Raw genomic sequence first — 20,475 nt, forward strand, 5'->3', positions numbered from 1 at the left:
TATACTTATGTTCATATCAACTACCTCTATCCCCACTGCTGTGTGTCACCTGTTCTTTGTTGCCCCTAATTCCCCTCAGGAACCTCCTGCTTGATGGGCAGGGTGGGGAAGGCAGGACAGGGGGCACTGATATCAGGATGTCTCCCTCCCTGTACCCCACCTCCACAGAGAGGGAGTTCTTGACAAGGCTCAGTATGGAAGGAGCTTGCTTACAATGTCTCCTAGGTCTGAACAGGCTCAGCATACTTAAAGGGGCAATGCAAATCTTGGTCACACACACTGTCTGTCACAGACAGAAACATACTGTCTTTCACACTTACCGCAACATATACTTGTGGTGGTGTTACAATAAGTGTGTTATTTTAGGTTTTTGATTGGTTTGTACATTTCATAATTATTTCTTCCTTATGCTTACATTTAATTCTTTGACTAGTGAGATCTACAATGCCTAACCTGTTCTGAATGGAGTAATTATCCTTATGATAATTTTTAAAAACATTGTATCTAAGTTTTTGGTTTCTACTGGTGGTGCACATGGGCACATTACTGCCATATTAGTGCACATAAAATTCATTACTGCTAATTTTTCCATCCACATCCAGAACACTGGCCAGGGGTCTCTTGGAATCGCTCAATCTTCTGAAAGCTGTGGCAGCAAAAATCAGATCAGCCACTAACAATATGGCACACAGCAGGACTAAGGCAGACACCACCATGCCCCAGCTCTGCACCACTCCTGGAAGTAGCTGACGCTCGCTGTAGACCCTAGGGGCCTTCCAGGAGCCCCCCGGCAGCTGTGCTTCTACATGGCATTTTGAAGTCCGGGAGAACGGCCTTCTGGACTCCAAATCGCATGATGTTATGCTAATGAGGCACGGAGAATTTGCATCCGCACCTCATGAGCATCTTTCGCTCCCTGTATTAGCATGCCACTTCTGAAGGAAGTGGCCTGTGTAGAAACAGACTAGGAGTGTTGGGGCAGAGAATCTCTACATGCTGCCCTTGCCTGCAGGCACTGCCCCTACAACTCCTGCTGGCCAGAAATGGGGAACCATGACCAATGGTAGGTGTGGGAATGGTACCAGCAGATGGGGATGGTGGTGAGGTGCCACCTATCTTGCCCACCAGGGCCATGCCAGCTGATTTTGGGATTGATGCAGAGCTAGGGCAGGGGTGAACCTGCCTTATCCCCACTGCACCTCTTCCTGGGAACTACCTGATGTAAGCAATCCCCAGTCAGAGCTGGCATCCCAAACTTGGACCCCAAACCCCTGCCCTGAACCCCTACTGCACTCAAACTCCCTCACAAGACCTGCACTCCAATCCCCTTCTCCAGGCTCAGTCAGGAGCCCCTCCTACATGCTGAACCTCTGCGCCCAAAACCAGAGCCTGCATCTTCCCTGCACCCCAACTGCTTGCCCCAGCCTGGTGAAAGTTAATGACGACAGGGGAGGAAAAGGGAATGGAATGAGAAAGGCGGGGCCATAAAGAAGAGGCAAGGAAGGAGACAGGACTCGAGTATTTGGGTTTTAGGCAGATCCTAGATTGCACTTTAATTCAAAAAGTGATCTTATGTGTCAAAAGACTGGAGACTAATGAATTAAATAAAATAAACAAACATATGGAGATACACATCTCAGAACAGGAAGGGACCTCAGGAGATCATTGAGTCCGGTCACCTGCCCTCTTGGCAAGACCAGGCACCATCCCCTGCCCCCCACTTTTTTTTTTTAAATAAGTCTATTTGCCCCAGATCCATAAATAACCCCCTCAAGGATTAAACTTACAACCCTGGGTTTAGCAGGCCAACATTAAAACCACTGAGCTATCATATATGGTATATGAAGAACCATTCAGTGCTTCAGTTTTGAGGCTTGCATGCTCTCAGAGCTTCAGATTTTTTTTTTTTTTTGCAGCTCAGTAGAGTGAGATATAAAGAACCCTACAACGAAATGCAGAGTTCTTAACTCCTGCAGATGTTAGGAGTCTTCTCCTTGCATCCTGGAATTTAAGAACTGCTTAGCCTAAGCAATGGCATTTTGCAAGGAACTGTTCATTTCCAGCATGTGTCTTTCACACATACGTGTTTGAAAATAGACAGGCTGAGAAAGCTTATTCACCTCACGGTATCAGCAGTTTGGCAATGTCTGGAAATTGGCGGGGAGGGGCAAATAGGTGTGTTTCAAGCAGATTTTTTTTTTTTTTTTTAAAAGAAGTCCTGATAGGTGTACGGGACTGTACAGCACTACTTGACAGAAAACAAACGTAATTATGTTACATTTATGTCTAAACAATATGATCACGTCTTAGCAAAAGAAAAAAGGCAGTGACTTTAATGATCATGAACTACAGGACTGAGATGCACGCACTTTCATAAGTGTTTTCCCATTTGTAATCTGGGTGTAATACTTCCCTTATCTCACAGGAATGCTGTGGGGTTTCATTAACATTTGTTATGCCCTTTGAAATAATCAGCTACAAGGTGTTATGCAATTGTCCACTATTACTGTTACAAAGATGCTCATCTTTAAAAGTATCTGTTCTTTCAAAACAAACCCAATCCTCCAAGCCACTAATTCACAGAAATCCCACTGATTTCAGTGAGAATTCTTCACAAGGAAAGCTCGTAAGATCAGACCCTCTCTCTCTTCCAATCAGAAAGTGTTTTACTAATAAATTCCTCCTCCATGCCTGTTCTGCAGACAAACTCCACCCCACACCAGAACATTACATTCCGTAACAGCTGGCCCCAATCAAGTAAACAGCAGGGATAAGTTCAAACTAAGGCAAGTAGTTATAATAGTTTGCACTGTTGAAGTAACCAGAGAAAGGACTTCCTCGATAAGAGGGATGCAAGTCTGAAGGAACAGAGGCATTTTTACTGGCTAAGAAGCAACTAAACCAAAGGCGAAAGATAAATATTACCAGGAAGAGTACCAACACCCTACCAAATCCTCCACTCAGAACTTTTAACACTAGCATGTGTTTCCAAGAGAGAGGCTGGCAATTTTTTATGGGAAGCCACTCCAAGATTTTGGAAAGTGGTCAAGGGCTGCACTTTCCTATGGAGAGGGTGTAGGGTCAGGGATGGATGTTGGTGCAGAAGGGATTTGGGGCAGGGAACTGGTGTGCTGGAGAGAGTGCTTGTCTACACTACCTCCCTACTTCGAAGGCAGGATGGTAAGCAGGGTGTTGGGAATTTATTAATGAAACACTGTGGTGCATATGCAGCACTTCATTAAGCATACTCCCCCGCTGCAACTCCAAAGCATTAAACTTCAAAATGCCAGCTCGTTCCTAGCCACAGCTCACCTGCCGGTATTGCAAAGTCCCCGGGGACTTTGAAGTACCAGCAGGTAAGCCATGGCTACACGCAAGCCAGCACTCTGAAGTTGATGCAGGGGGCAGAGGAGACCATGACACAACACTTACTATCCTCCCTTTGAAGTAGGAGGTAGTGAGACACAGCCAGAGTGGGGCATCAGAAAGATTGTGTGCGAAGGAGGGGGTTGTGACCTTGGGCAGGGTATTGGGGTGCAGGGTCTGGAAGGGGATAAGGTCACAGGAGAGGACTCTAGCCTGAGGAAGGGATGTAAGAGAGATGCAGGGTCTGGGAGGGAGCTGTGACCTAGGATGGGGGACAGGAGGGTGCAGAGGTTTGGGGTGATGACCTGCTACAGGGGATTAGGGTGCATGGTGACCTGAGGCACGAAGGTGTAGTGCAGAGTCCAGCAGTGTGTATGGGTGAAGCAGAAGATTTTAGCCTGGGGGAGGGATGCAGGAAGGGATGAAGGGTCTAAGAGGAAGCTGGGATGCCAGAGGCAGGCTCTGGCCAAGAGGCACTTACCTAAGCAGTTCCTACTCATCAGCAGCACTCTAAGGCAGGCTTCCCTGCCTTCCAGGAACTCCAGACCTCCTGGCTCTCTGTGCTATCAGGGAGGCTTCTCATACTGCCCGTCTCCAGAAAAATCTCTCACCTCCTATTGTCTGGTTTCCAGCTAATGGAAGCTGAGAAACTGTGCCTCACTGCACCTCCAGCAAACTCAGCTCCCACTGGCCAGTTCCCTGCCAACAGCAGAAAGAGATTTTGCTGGGAGCATGGGCAGGACACAAAACTCTCCCCTAGTCACAGGCTGAATCTGGCCCATGGGCCTTTTCTTGCCTGCCCCTGCTCTAGAGGCACACTGCTGTAATGGCAGATAACACAAGGAAAAATACGGCAGAAGAAACTGGCAGAGCCAGGTCTCAGAACATCATAACCACCATGGGGTTATGGTCTTTGCAATGCATCCCATTGCATTCTGAGCCAGATACATCCCTACTGCAACTCCCCTTGCATCTGTGGGAGATATGTAGCCATAATAAAGCAGCATGAGCTGAGCACTGACCCAAACCAGTCATATATAGCAAAGTACTTGCTAATAGAGTCCTTAAATAAAACACAGAACAGGTTACCGCAGAATTCAGTTCTTTGCTGCCTCAGCACCTTCCTGCAATTGAATAAGTGCACAATGCCAGGCCCTTGCCTCCCTTCTTTGGGGGGGACACACACACGTACGTCTCACCTCCAAAGTTAGCAAGTCTTCCAATCCGAGTGACTGGCACCTTCCGCTCTCGGGCCCGTTCACTGAGCTGCATGAATGGAAGGAAAAAAAGAAAGAAAAGAAACAAATGTAGTGAAATTCAACTAGGAGGAATTGACACTTGCTAAGAAATTAAGAACACAACTTATCTGATGCTTAAAGACCTATGCCATGCTAGAAATTGGCATTTCACAAATCCCATGGTAAGAATTTCTAGAGCACTGATCCCTGTAGCCTCATGAAGTTCATGTTTTCCAAGCAAACACAATGTAACATGCAAACTGTAAACCTCAGCAAACATTAAATATGTCAAATGGCAACTATTGTGGGAGACGTGGAGAAGAAGTCTGAAGGTAAAGAGATTTGCATTCAGCAGCCCTTTGATCTAAAGGATATAGTAGGGTCCATAAAAATCAACAAACACCTTGCATTAGTGAAATTAATGCTCCTGCAAGTTAGCAGGTTCATAAAACTATTGACTACCCTTCCGTTACATGTGCAGTGCAAGCACACGTGGGTTTACTCAAAGCAGTCTGGTAGGTTAAATGAACTGGGAACCCTGGAGCAGGATTTGGAGAAGGAGAAAGCAGATAAAGAAAAATGCCTGTCATCCTTTCTGGTGTGTACACTCATTCCACTGTAGTCTCTCTTCCCTCTTTCACATGAAGACATGGTGACCCAGTAAGCATACACGAGATTATGCAACTATCTGCTACACTATTGTAATAGTGTAGGCCACCCTGACCTGGAGGAATCACTACCACAGTTCAGAGGTCATCATATATAGCCCACTCAATCTTTTACACCTCTGAGATTGCCAACCACACAGCATAGTCCTCTCCAACCAGAATGGGTTTTTTCCAGAGGACACTCTTTAAACCGCCAAAGCCTACAGCTGTTTGCACCTGCTCCACATCTCAGTCTGCAAGCTAAGACTAAATATAGACCCTCAAATATACTAAGCATGCAGTGGCTTGCAAGGCCCCAGCCTGGGGAGTGACAGGTGAGCACTTGTTATAGAAAACAATTCTAATTTCAAGTACAAATTTTAGCCATCCTCTCAAAGCAAATGAATCGGGAGAGGGAATGACAGAATTAACACTGCATAGATTAAAATAAAAATGAAAAACAAAAACAAAAAGATACCTTCCCCTTTCCCATCCACCCAGCAAGCAATAAGCCACATTTTAAGGACAAGGAGAAGCAAGGGGAGAGGTGACAAAGAGTGATTGCGTGGCTTAAGCACAGGACTGGAAACCATGAATAACACACATACCATCTGTTTCTGAGGTTTGTGTTCCGGATTGGTCTTAGCCTGCCTGGCTTTATCAATATCTTCAGCTGTTAGTCCACTGACAGAGGAATGGTCCTGGTGAAAAGCCCTGTTTTGCCCAAAACCAGCAGCAAAAGGATTTCCAGGGTCCCTAAAGCCTGCAAAGAGCTTTGCATTCACTTTGGCAGAAAAGGGACTCTGCCCTGGGCTTCCATCTCCAGTCTCGCTGACATTTCTAAAAGGTCCGTTCGTGATGTAGGAGTAAGCCGGCCCCTCTGTACCACTATCTTTGTGGGGTTGGCCTGGAGATGAGACGTCTTTTGTAGCATCCGATGACTCCGGTTCTGAGAAACTATAGTCACTTCCAAAATCCTCACCGAGATCAGTTAAATTTTCCTGCTGTTTACCCAGCTCCTGCAAGTAATATTGGAAATGGGTCAGACACCAGAAATTTAAGAAACCCACAGGACACACAGCAAGACTCTCTCAAACGTGAGCACATGTAGGCCATATTGACTCCAAAGGGAGGTACTCCTAGATGAGATCGGTCAGTCCCACTCCACACACACTGTTTGTGTACACAGGAATGTGTAAGAATTCTGGAGGCCATTTATATAGAACACAGTACTTGGGTACTTGAATGATGGGTGCCACAGAACCAGACAACAAATGATCTGCTATTCTCTCCTGGAAAAAACATCCCTCCATAACTCAAGACTTCAGTTTTTACCCTTCTTGCACTTTTTCCCCATTAGTGATAATTTTCACACTTTACATACTCTCAGAAATGCTATCTGAATGTCAAATTGTAGAGCAATTTAGCTCAGACCTGTGTGGCTGATCCTATGATTATCAGAAAATGGTATTTCTTTAGCCAACCAGCAAGTTAGTATAGTATTGCTTCTTGGCCTTTTTGGGGCTAAGATCACGTGTACATTTCACTGTCAACATGACTACTTCATATCTAAAGCAAGGGTGTGACCTCACAGCTCAGCTCAATGTGAGGTGAGGATGGGCAAACACTTCCAACCTAGTAACAGAGAGGAAGCCGTGCTAGTCTATACACTATCAAAACAAAAAGCAGTCAAGTAGCACTTTAAAGACTAGCAAAATAGTTTATTAGGTGAGCTTTCGTGGGACAGACCCACTTCTTCAGATCATAGCCATACCACAACAGACTCAATATTTAAGGCACAGAGAACCTAAAACAGGAAGCAAGGAGGACAAATCAGAAAAAGATAATCAAGGTGAGCAAGTCAGAGAGTGGAGGGGTGGGGGGGGAAGGTCAAGAATTAGACTGAGCCAAGTATGCAGACAAGCCCCTATAGTGACTCAAAGTTCCCGTCCCGGTTTAAACCGTGTGTTAATGTGCCGAATTTGAATATAAAAGCCAGCTCGACTGCTTCCCTTTCCAGAACGGTGCGATAATTCTTCTTCAGTAACACACATACCTTTAGGTCATTGACAGAATGTCCCATTCCATTAAAATGTTTTGGTTCTCTGTGCCTTAAATATTGAGTCTGTTCTGATCTGGCTATGGTCTGAAGTGGGTCTGTCCTACGAAAGCTCACCTAAAACTATTTTGCTAGTCTTTAAAGTGCTACTTGACTGCTTTTTATTTCCAACCTAGCTCTGCCAACACACTGGTCCTAACTTGTTACACCTGCCTTGCTATTCCAGATACTTTGCACTATTTGCAACTGACTGGCAGTCTCAAAGCAAGAAACAAAGCATTCATTCAGTGTCTAGTGGCCTTTGGACTATGGTTACCTGCCTCAGACATAAACAGATGCTGTGAATGTTGCTGAGACCTGCAACCAAATCAGTGTTATTAATCCTATTACAATCAGGCAAAGAGCAGCATAGTCTAGGCTCTTTCACAAATGCTAAATTATTTTTCCTCTATTTGAGGAAGAAAAGCAGGACACAGCCCTTCCTGTTATGCAGGCAGGTCTCATGTAATTCTCAGCACTAATATTAGCGGGGAAAAAAATTCTGCAGGCTTAATCAGTGGGGGTACTGAAACCATCTCCATCCAGGATATGATGTAAACAAGTTTCTTTTGGGTTTTGGCTTCTACCCACCCCCCCGCCCCTTTCCATCTAGTAACACTCCCTTCTTCAGTCTGATACTGCAGACATTTGTACATTATTGTTTTGGCTACAGCTACTAATGCAACAATTCAAAGACAGCAAGATGTACTTCAAGTCAGTAAATGCAGTCTCCTATTTTTGCAGAGAAGTGCATAAAGAAATGCTATAGAAATCTGCCTTGGTTTGAGCAGAGCTCTCCTTAATTATCTCCTGTCCCAGCTGATCCAAACATAAAAAGTGTTGCCATATTAGATCCTGGGACCAGAGAGGTTGAAGAAAAGTTTTGAAACAAACATTGTGAACCTGAGATGGTAGAAGAAAAACTAAAGTAAGGGTGGCCAAAAAATTACGACCACAAACTTCAATAACCAAATACACATAGATAGACCTGGGGGCGGGTCTCTGCAGTTCACAAAAATCATGGTAAACTTCAACTAAACATGACAACGTGGACCAAAGACTGACAGACATATATTTTAAGGCCAGAAGGGACCATTATTATGAACTCGTAGTCACGCGCTCTGTATAATGCACGCCACAGAATCCCATCCAATAATTTACTGCATCATGCTTCAGCCCAGCCAGAGTAGCCCCATCTGCAGTGGCCCCAGGCCAGCCTACCACACACAGGTGCTGCTGCAGACACACTGGAGCATCCTTCACCCATGCCAAAGCTGTAGGGAGGGACACTCCTCAGCCACCCCCTCCCAAACCCATTTAATCAGTTAGCCAGCTAAACCTAGCATTTAACTGGTTAATTAAACTGGATTTATGTCCCATGATCTGAGATTTCTGTTTTTTGTACAGTGCCTAGCACAATGGGACTCCGCTCCATGACTGGGGGTTCCCAGGCATCATCACATGACAAGTAAGTTATATGAAGGGACAAAAATTCCTACTGGAGAATATGATCTCCCTTTTGTTTTGTGTTTTTATCCATGGTCTCAGGAAAAGGTCCTCTATACTTTAAATCCTCAGCTTTACCTCACAACTCTCCAGGGAAAAACAAAATAGCAGCCATGAACAGTAGGCCTCCCAGGTATGTCTTTGCACTTGGAATATGGCATGATGCCCTTGTGTGGCTACATCTCAGTACCTTGCCTACTCTTAAGAGCAAAATGCTTTCATAACACTTCAGAATGAGTGACTCATTCATGTTTCAATCCCTTCATATATGCATAGAAACAGAATGTGTGCTTCAGTGATTTCCCACCTCTGTGCAGCCAGTGGTCTGTGCTCCCCAATGCTATGCTGGAGCCTCCACATTCATCTGACAAGTAAAATTGGCACAGTTTTAAACTACTGTGTGTGCAGAGGTGTTGGTGGGGGGGGCAGAGCAGCTAGAATGGTGTCAGGAGTACTGTGCGCTGAGAATCACCCATTATCTCATATATGGATGACCCCTTCTGCAGACCAGTAACATTACCGCCCACAGGATAAAGAAGTTGACACAGGCACAGAGTATTCCTTACCTGCATCGTTCCCATGGCAGCACTGAATTGCTCTTCAACAGAAGCCTGGAAGGTCCTTGCAATGGTAACCGCATCTCCACCAAAAACTGCTTGCCGTAGCTGTCCTGCTTGGGTCTCTAGGATGGCTTTACTGAGCTTAGCCAAACCTCTGATCAACATGATGGTATCACTGGCCATGACTGACCCTATTCAGCGCTGAAAACACAATAGAGATTTATGAAATATAGTGAAAATAAGAACACCTTCAACTCTGTATCAAACTGCTCATAAGGCTCAATATCATATTCCAATTGCCCCTTGCCCCCTTTCGGCAACTGCTCATCTTAGGAATCGCCATTTAAAGACCCAATAGTTAAGTGGCCAACATGAATGCCAGCCAGAAAGAAGCCCTGTTCTTACAATATCAGAAGGGGGTAGCCGAGTTAGTCTGCATCTTCAAAAAACAACAAGAAGTCCCGTGGCACCGTATAGACTAACAAATGTTTTGGAGCATAAACTTTGGTGGGCAAAGACCCGCTTCATCAGAAGTGTGAATCGGTGGGTTTCAGAGAAGGGTTTAAAGAGGGAGTCTCATTCAAGGGAAGGGCCAGAGTTGATAAGGTCTGTTCTGTCATGGAGGATGTGGCCCATTATCCGTAGCTAATGTGGAGGTGTGAACATCAAGAGCGAAGGAATTGCTTTTGTAATGGGCCAACCACTCCCAGTCTCTGTTCAATCCTTGGCTGATGGTGTCAAATTTGCAAATGAATTGTGGCTCTGAAGTTTCTCTTCGGAGTTTATTTTTGAATTTTGTTATAGGACTGCTACTTTTAACTCTTTTACTGAGCACCCAGGGAGACTGAAGTGTTCTCCTATAGGTTTTTGTATGTTACTGTTCCTGATGTCTGATTTACATCCAAATGTACTCAAAGAACACTATTTCAAGACTTGCATGCCTTTCAGTTAATGCAGAAACATTCTAGGAAAGGCAGAGACAGGTAAAGCCAATAACTTCAGGCATATGATCCCATTTCCTCTCCTCCTCTATGCACATAATAGTTATGCATTTGACTTGTGATTATCAAGTTTTGAAATATTTCCTTAGTATCTCTCCCCCCAAGGGCTAAGCCTGCTAGTCTGAGCGAAGACTATTTGCAGTTGCCATGTTCTCACAGCGGCACACATCCTACCCATGCCCACTTAAATTTACATAGCCACAACTTCACAATAAAAAAAATGACATGGTGTACTAGTTAGTTAATTCTGTCACTCCAGAAACAGTTTTTCTAGTTCCCACTGCACCCTCATGTAGCCCAGTAGGTAACTTCTGAACTTACACACACAGACATATGGGTTCTCAGTTGTTCCCCTCCAGCAAATGAGTTCTACGAGTCCCTACCTTTCTTCAGAGCTTTGTTGCTGGACCAACTCCTAGATATGAAGGAGACCCTGAGCTCCAATTTTCCATGAGGACCATTCAAAAGAGAAGTATGTTTGCACCACTCTGTTTCCCTTCTCTCCCAATCAACGCAACGAGCTGCACTGATGCCTCTTTCCCTTCTCCTGAATATAACGAACTAGCAGCACTTGACAATTTTGCTGTTTTCCTCCCGGTAACTGAGTAGGTGCCAGACAGTCCATCAACTAGTCTCACATGGACAAAGTTTCCACTCAACCTGAGCTAGCGGATTTTTCAAGCGCAGCTAAGCATAACATGTATCTCAGGGCATTTTGCATAATATAAACACAGTGATTTCAAAATCCTCCTAGAATGTTAGGAAATGAATGCTGGGCCACATGTCTATTTGAAAGACAGACTTCGGGAACTCCAGCATATTATAGAGATTTGCTTGATATTTATTAGATCTATGTTAGGCTTACAATAAGCTCAATTAGTGCAATTCTTTGTCATAGCACTTACCCCAACAGGGTCCTGGCCCATGATAAAGGCACCTAGGCACTACAGAAATACAAATAATCAAAAAGTGATTTCTTCTGAGCATAACTATTTCTGACAGTGGAAAAGCCATGAGCGTAAACAGGACACTAAGTACTTATGTTGTGCCAAACTAGTTTGCAGCTACAGGCAATAGAGTGTTTTGAGTATACAGCAAAGCCTCAAATTGCATGATTCAGAGTTACGCTTAACTCGCATTAACACGAGTTAAGAGCAAGTCAGAATCCCGCTCTACCCACCCTGGCTCAACCCTTCCAGCCCCACTCAGCTCCAGTACAACCCCACCCACCACCCACACACAGCTCCTTCCCCCCCCACACCTCCCCATCCAAGCACAGCTCCAGCTCACCATGCTCCAGCCACAGTTCAAACCCCCACACGACCTGGCTCACCACCCGAGCAGGGCTCCAGCTCACCACTCCTGCGTGTGGCTTTAGCTCAATTCCCCGAACTCTAATTCAACACCTCCCCCCCAGCACGTGGTTCTGGCTCAACTCCATCTCCCCGGCCCTCCTGCAGCCATAACCCACCCCAAGCTTAACCCCCTTGTCCCACTCCCGCTGCCCGGCTTAGCCATCCCCAACTGCCACCCCCCCTGCCAACCCAGGACTTACCTGTCAAAAGGCACTGCAGGTGCTCCTGCTGCTTCCCCGGCTGCAGAACATGTGTTCTGCTGGGGAACCCCCCACCCCACCCCCAATTACTCAAAATTCAAGGTACACAAGGGTGCATGGGAATGCAACCCTTCTGTAAATCGAGGCACTACTGTACACAAACACACTTTTATCTGGCATTTGTTAAAGCAGAACTCGCAATTAACCAGCACCAGGCCCTGCCAGCTCCACTCCCAGGTTCCCCACTGGGCCTGCCCCCAGCCCAGGGATGGGACTGCCAGTGGGGTTCTATCCCCTGCCAGCTCTGTAGTTCTCCCAGCTCCAGGCCTGCCACTGTTAACACATCCAGTCCAGGGACTGGAGCTGCCAGCTCTCAGCCCTCAGGCTCCTGGGGTTCCCCTGGCCCCAACGGAGCTCCACTCCCTGATGGAGCTCCCCGATGCCCAGGGCTGCCAGCATTCCTCCTGTTGCCCCGGGGCTGCTGGCATTCCCCCGCATCAGCAGACCCCAAGGCCGCCAGCAGAGTTCTCCCGGTCCTGAGGCTGCCGGAGCTCCCCTGGAGCTGGAGCTGCCAGCAGGGATCCTCGCCCCAGCCAGTCGCAGCCGCAGGACTGCAAGGGTCCCCTGACCCCTGGCCAGGGATCCCACAGCTGCCTGCGTGTTAAGCGGCATTTTTGAATATCTGGCAAACTCGGGACTGTATTTCACTTTTAACTCCAGCAACTTAACTGTCATGGAGGATCGTGTATACAGCATAAATAATGTCTCAACTTCTCCTTACTAGTAATGGTTCACTCACTCCCTTTAACAGAAAAACAGAAGCATACAATTGGACAGAGGTTGCCCTCAAAGGCTTAAGCCCATCTGAAGGAGAATTTTCTGTACTGTCCTCCAGAAAACACCCTTAACATTTCTGGCTGCAGCTTTCACTGGCCAATGCCAGAGTCTCTGTGCACTTAAATAGTTACCTGCGCAACTATGAAGGCATGTTTTCATTTTCAGAATATATAGTCTGTCAACACATATATATGTATAATAGTTATAAATGAACTGAACTCAGAACATATAGCATTACGCCCTACTGCAAACCAGGAACGGCTGAATTCAGTTTTTTCTGGGCAAACACATAAGACCTTTCTTGGAAGCAAGCTCCATTTAGCATTCACTTAAAAGTGGCACGTGTTGCCCTGCTCTGCAAGAGCTGAATTCCAGGGAAACGAGTTTCTCTAATTTAAGGGCAACTCCTAGTTACTGAATAGAGCAGAATAATTAATAACCATTCTAAAGGCCTTGTCTACCCCTACTTTTATTGTCAGTCTACTTCAATACACATACCCACCCCACAGTGCCATCCATGCAGTAAAGCCAGAAGGGGCTGCTCTTCCATTGATGCCAGCTACTCCTTTCATTTTGCTGGAGTACCAGCGCTGACAAGATCACATTCAGAGATCAATTTACTGCAGCTTCAATGACAAAATAGACACCCAGTGGATTGATCCCCATCATACTATAGATATCAGTATGGGTATCTCTAGTCCAAAGGGACCAAGAAATAGCAAATTATGGGAGCTATGGTCTAACTGAAGTAAGTCAAACAGCTAGAATCATAGGTGCTTCCACTGCACTGGCACCAAAATGAAATCAATACATGAGAATTAGAATTAAGAGTAGGTGTGACAACAGCTTGCTGGGGTCACTTTATATGATGTATCTATAGCAGTGGTGAGCAACCTATGTCCAATCAGGGATCTCTTTGTGGCCCACCAGACATTTTTTAACACTGCCCATACACAGGACTGCCAGATTCAGCTGCCTTCCACCTATATTTTTTTTCCTGCTGGTATTACTAAAGTGAGATGTACATAAAACAAAGGCCCATGAAGGGAGGTGTGCGCTGACTGAACAGAACATTGACTGGGCGATCCACACATTCCCTCTGCATCCAAGCAAAGGGCTGCTACCGTTCAACAGTCATAGCCCACAAGTTCTAGGTATGCAAGCAGAGTTAGCAAAAACTACCCTATTTCAGACAGCTTTCCCTCCATTATGAATTTCTTCCATTCATGTGCACAATAATTTTATGTGCACTGAGGCAGGCATGAATGTGCACCACCATTAGAAACACACACAGCTGTGGTCATTCAGCTAATCAGCTGAGTGGCGTTTGAATCTCTCCTGAGCAGCTGCACAAAACACAGAAATTACAAAGAACCCTGATGCCAGGAGACTGTGTTCACCCCAATTCAAGAAAGATGTGGAGAAATTAGAGAAGGTCCAGAGAAGAGCAACTAGAATGATAAAAGGTCTGGAGGACATGACTTATGAAGAAAGGCTGAAAGAATTGGGCTTGTTTAGCTTGGAAAAAAGAAGATTGAGGGGGGACATGATAGCGGTTTTCAGATATCTTAAAGGGTGTCATAAGGAGGAGGGAGAAAACGTGTTCTTCTTGGCCTCTGAGGAGAGAACAAGAGGCAATGGACTTAAACTGCAGCAAGGGAAGTTTAGGTTGGACATTAGGAAAAAGTTCCTAACTGTCAGGGTGGTCAAGTACTGGAATAAGTTGCCAAGGGAGGTTGTGGAATCTCCCTCGCTGGAGATATTTAAGAACAGATTAGATAGATGTCTATCAGGGATGGTGTAGATAGTGGTCGGTCCTGCCGTCGGGGCAGAGGACTGGACTCGATGGCCTCTCGAGGCCCCTTCTGGTCCTAGTGTTCTATGATTCTATGTGTTGATGATGATAATCTTGCAGCCCACTGAGATGGAGTAGGGCAACTCATGCAGCCCACTCACTAACACTGGTTGCCCAGTGCTGATCTATAGACTTCAAAATGGTAAATAACTAAAACCTTAACTTCTGAATCTCTCTGCTTTGAAGAGCTTTAACCTAAGCCTCTTAATATTAATGCAACATTGCTTTTTATATTGTTAAAAACTTTTAAAAAGTGTCTTGTTTGGTAAGGAAAGAGGTTTACTGCACCCATCACCAGAAGAACATTTTCATTCATAAATACTAGAACCTTTTGCTAGACCTTAACTTTCTGCAGTGATATCCCTGAAAATCAGATTTTAAGGGCAGGGGAGGAATTTCTCAGAGTGGTGTTTCAATATGGACAATACTGTATTGCTAATCATACAAGCTCACCATTATGAAACAGTCAGGCTTTAAGCTCATGTTTGTATTTGTACAAGTAAAGATTGCTGTTGGGCACATATACGCCCCTTTTTATATACATGGAACAATGAAAGATGGCACAGTTACAGCTGCCAGAGCAAAATCCCTGGAATCAAGGAAAATAAAGGATCGACTTTTAACATGGAGTCTCTCTCATACAAATTTAAATCAAACAAACAATCTGGGTGATAGGAAGAGACATTCATAAAATGGATTTTTTAATCATACTATAAAACCATACGGGCGACAAGAAAATATTTTGGAAGACAATTCTGAAATTAATAGCAAAGTCTATAAATGGAAATCATCTATTGCTCAATGAGGCCTCATCTTCCACAGCTAAATATATGAATTAGCAAATATGACAAGTTCCCTTTTTAGTTTTAGCTGTAAAGCAGATACTTGACCAAATTTGCTACTGGCAAACCACCATGGATTTCTATAGGATTATACCCACTTACACCAGCAAGAAATGTAGCCCTCCCACCCTGTGTGCCATACTGGTCATTTGTAAATTCAAAGGCCTCAGTGATGCACCCCTATCTTGAATTGCAGAATGGCAATTTCCTGGAAGTAAGCCATACAATCTAGCATTCCATCATTCAACTAAAGAGACATGATCTCATCTTTATGCAGCAATGAAGAACATCACAGAAGTGTTCAAAATGTTCAAGTGTTACACAAAGTATTTCACAGAAACCTAATCAGAAGCCAGACCAAATGGTCCAAGAATTCCACGATGAAGCAAGGTATGAAAGAGGGCTCCAAATCTCCTACTATATTAAATGCCATTACAAACATACAAAAACAGAGAATGAGGGAAAAGGGCTCGTCCACACAAGGTTAAACTGGAAATAAGCTTAACTACATATAAAGAATACAGCACCATGAGTACTCCTGACTGTTTTACACAGGAAAAAAAAAAAAACAAAGCAAAGAAACAGTAAGACCCAGACCCTGCCCAGGAGAGCATATATTCTAACTTGATCAAAGCCTTGGCACAAATCAACTGCATGAAGATGCGAGAACAACAGTACTAAGGAGACCACCAACAAATGAAGGCTGAGAGGAGTCAGTCTCAAACAGTATCCTGTATTTTGGTGCAACTGTTGCAGTAAACTCCCTCCCATTAAATTCTTCATCCCCAGCAGAGTAAGGTCAGCAGGGCAAAGGAAATCAACACTGTGGTAATAACTGATCATTTAAAGCTTTGATAATGTCTGGAACGAAGCACGTTCCACTATCAGGGGAATTTATAAGCAAAGAACGTTAAAATTCTATTTCATTAGAGTTAGGTTCTCATGGAGGACAAATTTTCATCCCACTTTAGGGTTAAAAAAGGACCTCAATGCCAAGGAGAGCACACAACTCATTCTGGAAAGGATGTGGAAAGCAGAAGTTAATGAGTCTGTCAAGGCAAGGAGAAGAAAGCATGGAAGAGAATAATCATAAAAAAAAGGAGTAACAGGTCATCAGGAAGAAAGAGCACAAAAATTATTTCAGTGAGAGTGAGGGACAAAGGACAGGAAGAGACCTAACTTGTTCAACTGAAAACAAGGGGAACAGAGGAGGCACATCACTGCTGCCACAGTGGGATAAAGAGGGTTGGGCTACTATTGACTAGAGGGGCTAATCTTTACAAACACCCATGGCAGCAAGGAGGCTTTGTTCTGCAAGCACTGTTGTTCCACTAGGACTCCATCTGCACTGCTAAAAAAACTCTCAACATAAAATTTACTTAAGGTGTGGCTTAATCATCAGCTTTTCAAAAAACATTTTAACCGCACTGTGCCCTGTCTATGCCACTCTTATACAGGCAAGCAGAGACTAGTCAATACTTTGGATGCAAAGTATACAAACTAGTCCTGTTTATACCATCAGTTAGATTAATTGTGAGCTTGGCTATGACAGAGTTTATGGCTGACAGACATCAACCGTGAACTATTTTCCTAGCATAGAGCCACAGTGTTTCAGTTACTTAACCTTTTATCGATTAATGCATCTCCGGATAGAGTCCCACAGCTCTCAATAAAGGGGAAGGCAAAATGTTGTTCATGACACTAGAATCAAGTCACTCTAGGGAAAATAATTTGAACATGGTAGGGTTTGTTTATAAGCCACATACCACACCAGTGAGCAACCTGACTCCTGCCATTGCACTGACCTTCAATCCCAGCTGGAACCTTGCATGCTAAATCAAAGAATATAGCAGAACACTGCATGTTATTACGAACATTCTGGCTCCCTGCATGTGGTATTTTAACTTTCTCTTCAGAGGAGTTTTGCAACATTGAAGTACCACACAAGAAGTGTGCAGTTTTAATAAGGCACTCCCTCAGAGAGTATGGCGAGGCAGGGAATCAAAGGCCAGTTATATAAGCACTGGGCAAAAGCAGTTTTCGGATAATTTGGATTCTTACACTGACACCAACCCGTCAAAAATAATTTAAAAAAAAAAAAATTAAAATGGTCAACCTCCAACCACTGTGTGATTCTGCCATATACCCACACAAGTCAAATTTAACCAGCCAAATTCCTTGTTTCATGATGTTCATTATTTTAAGATAGCAGTATCTTGAATCTGCAGCATGTTTTAATGCAGTCCCCAGAATATATACACACACATCAATAGAATCAGAATTCTATATGCCTTCGGGTGGAAGTGTTCCGCTGTCTGATATGCGGCATCTGGTTGCACAGAAATGGCTTGCCTGGGCTGGTTAGACACTTGCCAACATCCATTTTACTTCATTAAGTTTATCCATAACCAAAGGAAAGACATTACACTTTTGTATGAAGAGCAATGCACCTAATAAAAGTAATTTTTAAATCTCATGAAAGTATGATGGTAAACTGTGCACTCGTCACAACTGTAGGCTTAGAAGTTACTAGTACAGAAGCCTCCCATCTGATCACTCAGACATGATCCACAGTCTTTTTATTAAAGCACACTGTCTCCTAAATCATGTCTTATGTATAACTGTTATCCTTAAGCAGATGTTTTCTTTAAAAAAAAAAAAAAAAAAGGGGGGGGGGGGGGAGTCAATGACAATAGCTGCTTGATGGAGGCAATATGAAGGGAAATTAAATTCCAAGCTTTTAAAGAAAACTTTACAGACTGGGACCATGTAAAAATTACAGGTACCAAATTCTTATCTATATTTACCTGCACTGTAGATCTACTTCAGCTACCCAAATCATACCTACTGTTACCTCATCCAAACAGGAGGAGATTAGGGATGATGGAAGCTATGCCAGTTTCTCCAATGGCAACCAGTACTGAAACTAGAGATAGCATTAGCATGCATTTTTTGAAAAAAAAAAATGCTAATGGAAAAGAAGCATGGATACTAGTTTAGTCAATAAATTCCTTGCATGACCAAGATTTAAGTTTAGCAGGCTACAAACTGGAAATAATTAATACCAAGTTCTTACACAGTGTTTTTCCATCAAGATTATTTCTACTTCCCCTTATACATCCATTTCCACCTCCACTCTTCTATATTACAATGGGGCATTTTACAATCTCTTCAAGTTCTACTACCACACTTTTCTCCCCAAACAGAACATAAAGCCCTCATTAGAAATGCATTCTAGTTAACTAACTTTCTTTTGTTGAGATTCACCCAAATCTCAACTGAGCAGGGGAAAATAAAGAACAGGAATACTGAACGGAGGATGGCTCTCTCCAAGAAGGAGCCAAATTAAAAAAAGTGTAGGATTTTAAATGACAGACTAAAACTTCAAATAAATTTTGTTTAGAGAACTGATTAGTTGCAGAATCAACAAGTCTTCTGCTTTAGGAGTCCTGGCATATTTGCACAGTGGCCCTGACATACAATTTAATTACCCTTCAGAGTCTTGAAAAATACTTTTATTAAACATCCCTGCACAGATTTATCAGTAACATTTCAAACTGAAGGAACATCAAATATGGCCTGAACCGAATCTCCTTCCAAAAATCTCATGTTCAGCGCTCATTTTGACAAGTATCGTCTGGCTAGGAAACCTACATCAGCAGTTTTCCCCATACATGGCTTGAGACATAATATAGGGGTTAAAAACTATATATGATGTCGATGTTGGATACTGAGTGAGTGTGCTGTCTACTTTATTTTAAGCACACATACATCAGTGTGAAATGAATGTTCTACAGTGATGGCTTTATTTACTTCATTCTGATTAGGTCAGACATTGTCTGGGGACATGTAAAGACACACTCAGGGTCCACATGCCCAGAATTGATGAAACCTCTTTCTATCCTGGTCAGGGTTCTAGAAATAATTCACTTACATCAATTAAGATACTAATGTGAGACTGTTCCTTTAATTACAGGCCACATGCTGCACTCAGTAAATCATGACACACTGCGCAGACCCTACAAATGTTAAGTTCTACTGCCCAAATTCTGTTCTCAGTTCCACTGGGACTGTGGTGCAATTAGTTTGAATTAGTGGGGCAGGACATGTGAGTCACAGAACTAGCTCTGGGCATCAAAAACATATTTCTCAACTTCCAAGTTTTGCACTGGGAAGACACGTGAACAGTTCCATGCTTCTTACATTCTAGTCAATATTTTTATATAATTTTGCAGAGATAAAATCAGAAGCTATTCTTGGTTTCTCCAGGAATCCATAAAACAAGATGAGAGTCACATTAGTTAGGCTCTACACCAGCTGGAGTTTCCCCAGGCAAGAAGATACAAGGCCATCACCAGCAATCTATTCCCTTTCTTTTCTACAAGGTGGAACCTCTGGTCTTTAAATCGGGACCACAAGCTTTAATTCCTTCCAGCAAGGATGACTGGTCTCACTTTCAAAGTCACCTTAGATACCAACAAGACCATTTCTAGCATTTCCTATTTCAACAGCCAGAACATAACCACACATTTTAGGAAGTTCTGCTCCCTGCCTCAACCTTGGTTCTCTATGAAATGAAACTCCACCACCAAAAACGCAGTCCTTAACCCAATCAAGTAGCAGCAACGCTACTGACAACATGACACAGACACCACTGTACTTCTGCATAGCCAATCCAATCAATCTGTCCCTATAAATCTTAGAAGGCACTACAATGGATTAACTGTCTATTCCCCTACTCAGTAACTACAATTGGGCCACAGTTCCCTCTTAGCTGTGCAGCCATGCAGCTCCCTGCTGGGACCAGAGAAGAGACACTCTTCTCAGGCTGCAGCAAGGAGCTGCTGCCTAGCCAAGAGGAGAGATGCCCTCCCCTATTTCTTCCCCCAGTGACCCCAAAACTATGGACCTGCTATAGCCAGAGAAGAGGTACCCCTTCTCCAGACCAATCCAGCCTCAGTAGAGCTGCT

General features: G+C 44.0%; 1 protein-coding gene across 2 annotated transcripts in view; it reads right to left on the bottom strand.

Moving 5' to 3' along the window:
- COQ8A (coenzyme Q8A) overlaps nucleotides 1–20,475 on the bottom strand; it is a 90,235-nt gene that overhangs the window by 57,530 nt on the left and 12,230 nt on the right. For both annotated transcript variants that reach the window (XM_074989869.1, XM_074989870.1), the window contains 3 exons: nucleotides 9,422–9,616; nucleotides 5,860–6,270; nucleotides 4,566–4,632 (listed from right to left, as the gene is read on the bottom strand). In XM_074989869.1, the coding sequence (XP_074845970.1) occupies nucleotides 4,566–4,632; nucleotides 5,860–6,270; nucleotides 9,422–9,598 (655 nt within the window). In that variant the 5' untranslated portion in view covers nucleotides 9,599–9,616. The remainder of the gene's footprint in view (nucleotides 1–4,565; nucleotides 4,633–5,859; nucleotides 6,271–9,421; nucleotides 9,617–20,475) is intronic.

The sequence above is a fragment of the Carettochelys insculpta genome, chromosome 3, assembly GCF_033958435.1.
Source record: "Carettochelys insculpta isolate YL-2023 chromosome 3, ASM3395843v1, whole genome shotgun sequence".
Classification (NCBI taxonomy): Eukaryota; Metazoa; Chordata; order Testudines; family Carettochelyidae; genus Carettochelys; species Carettochelys insculpta.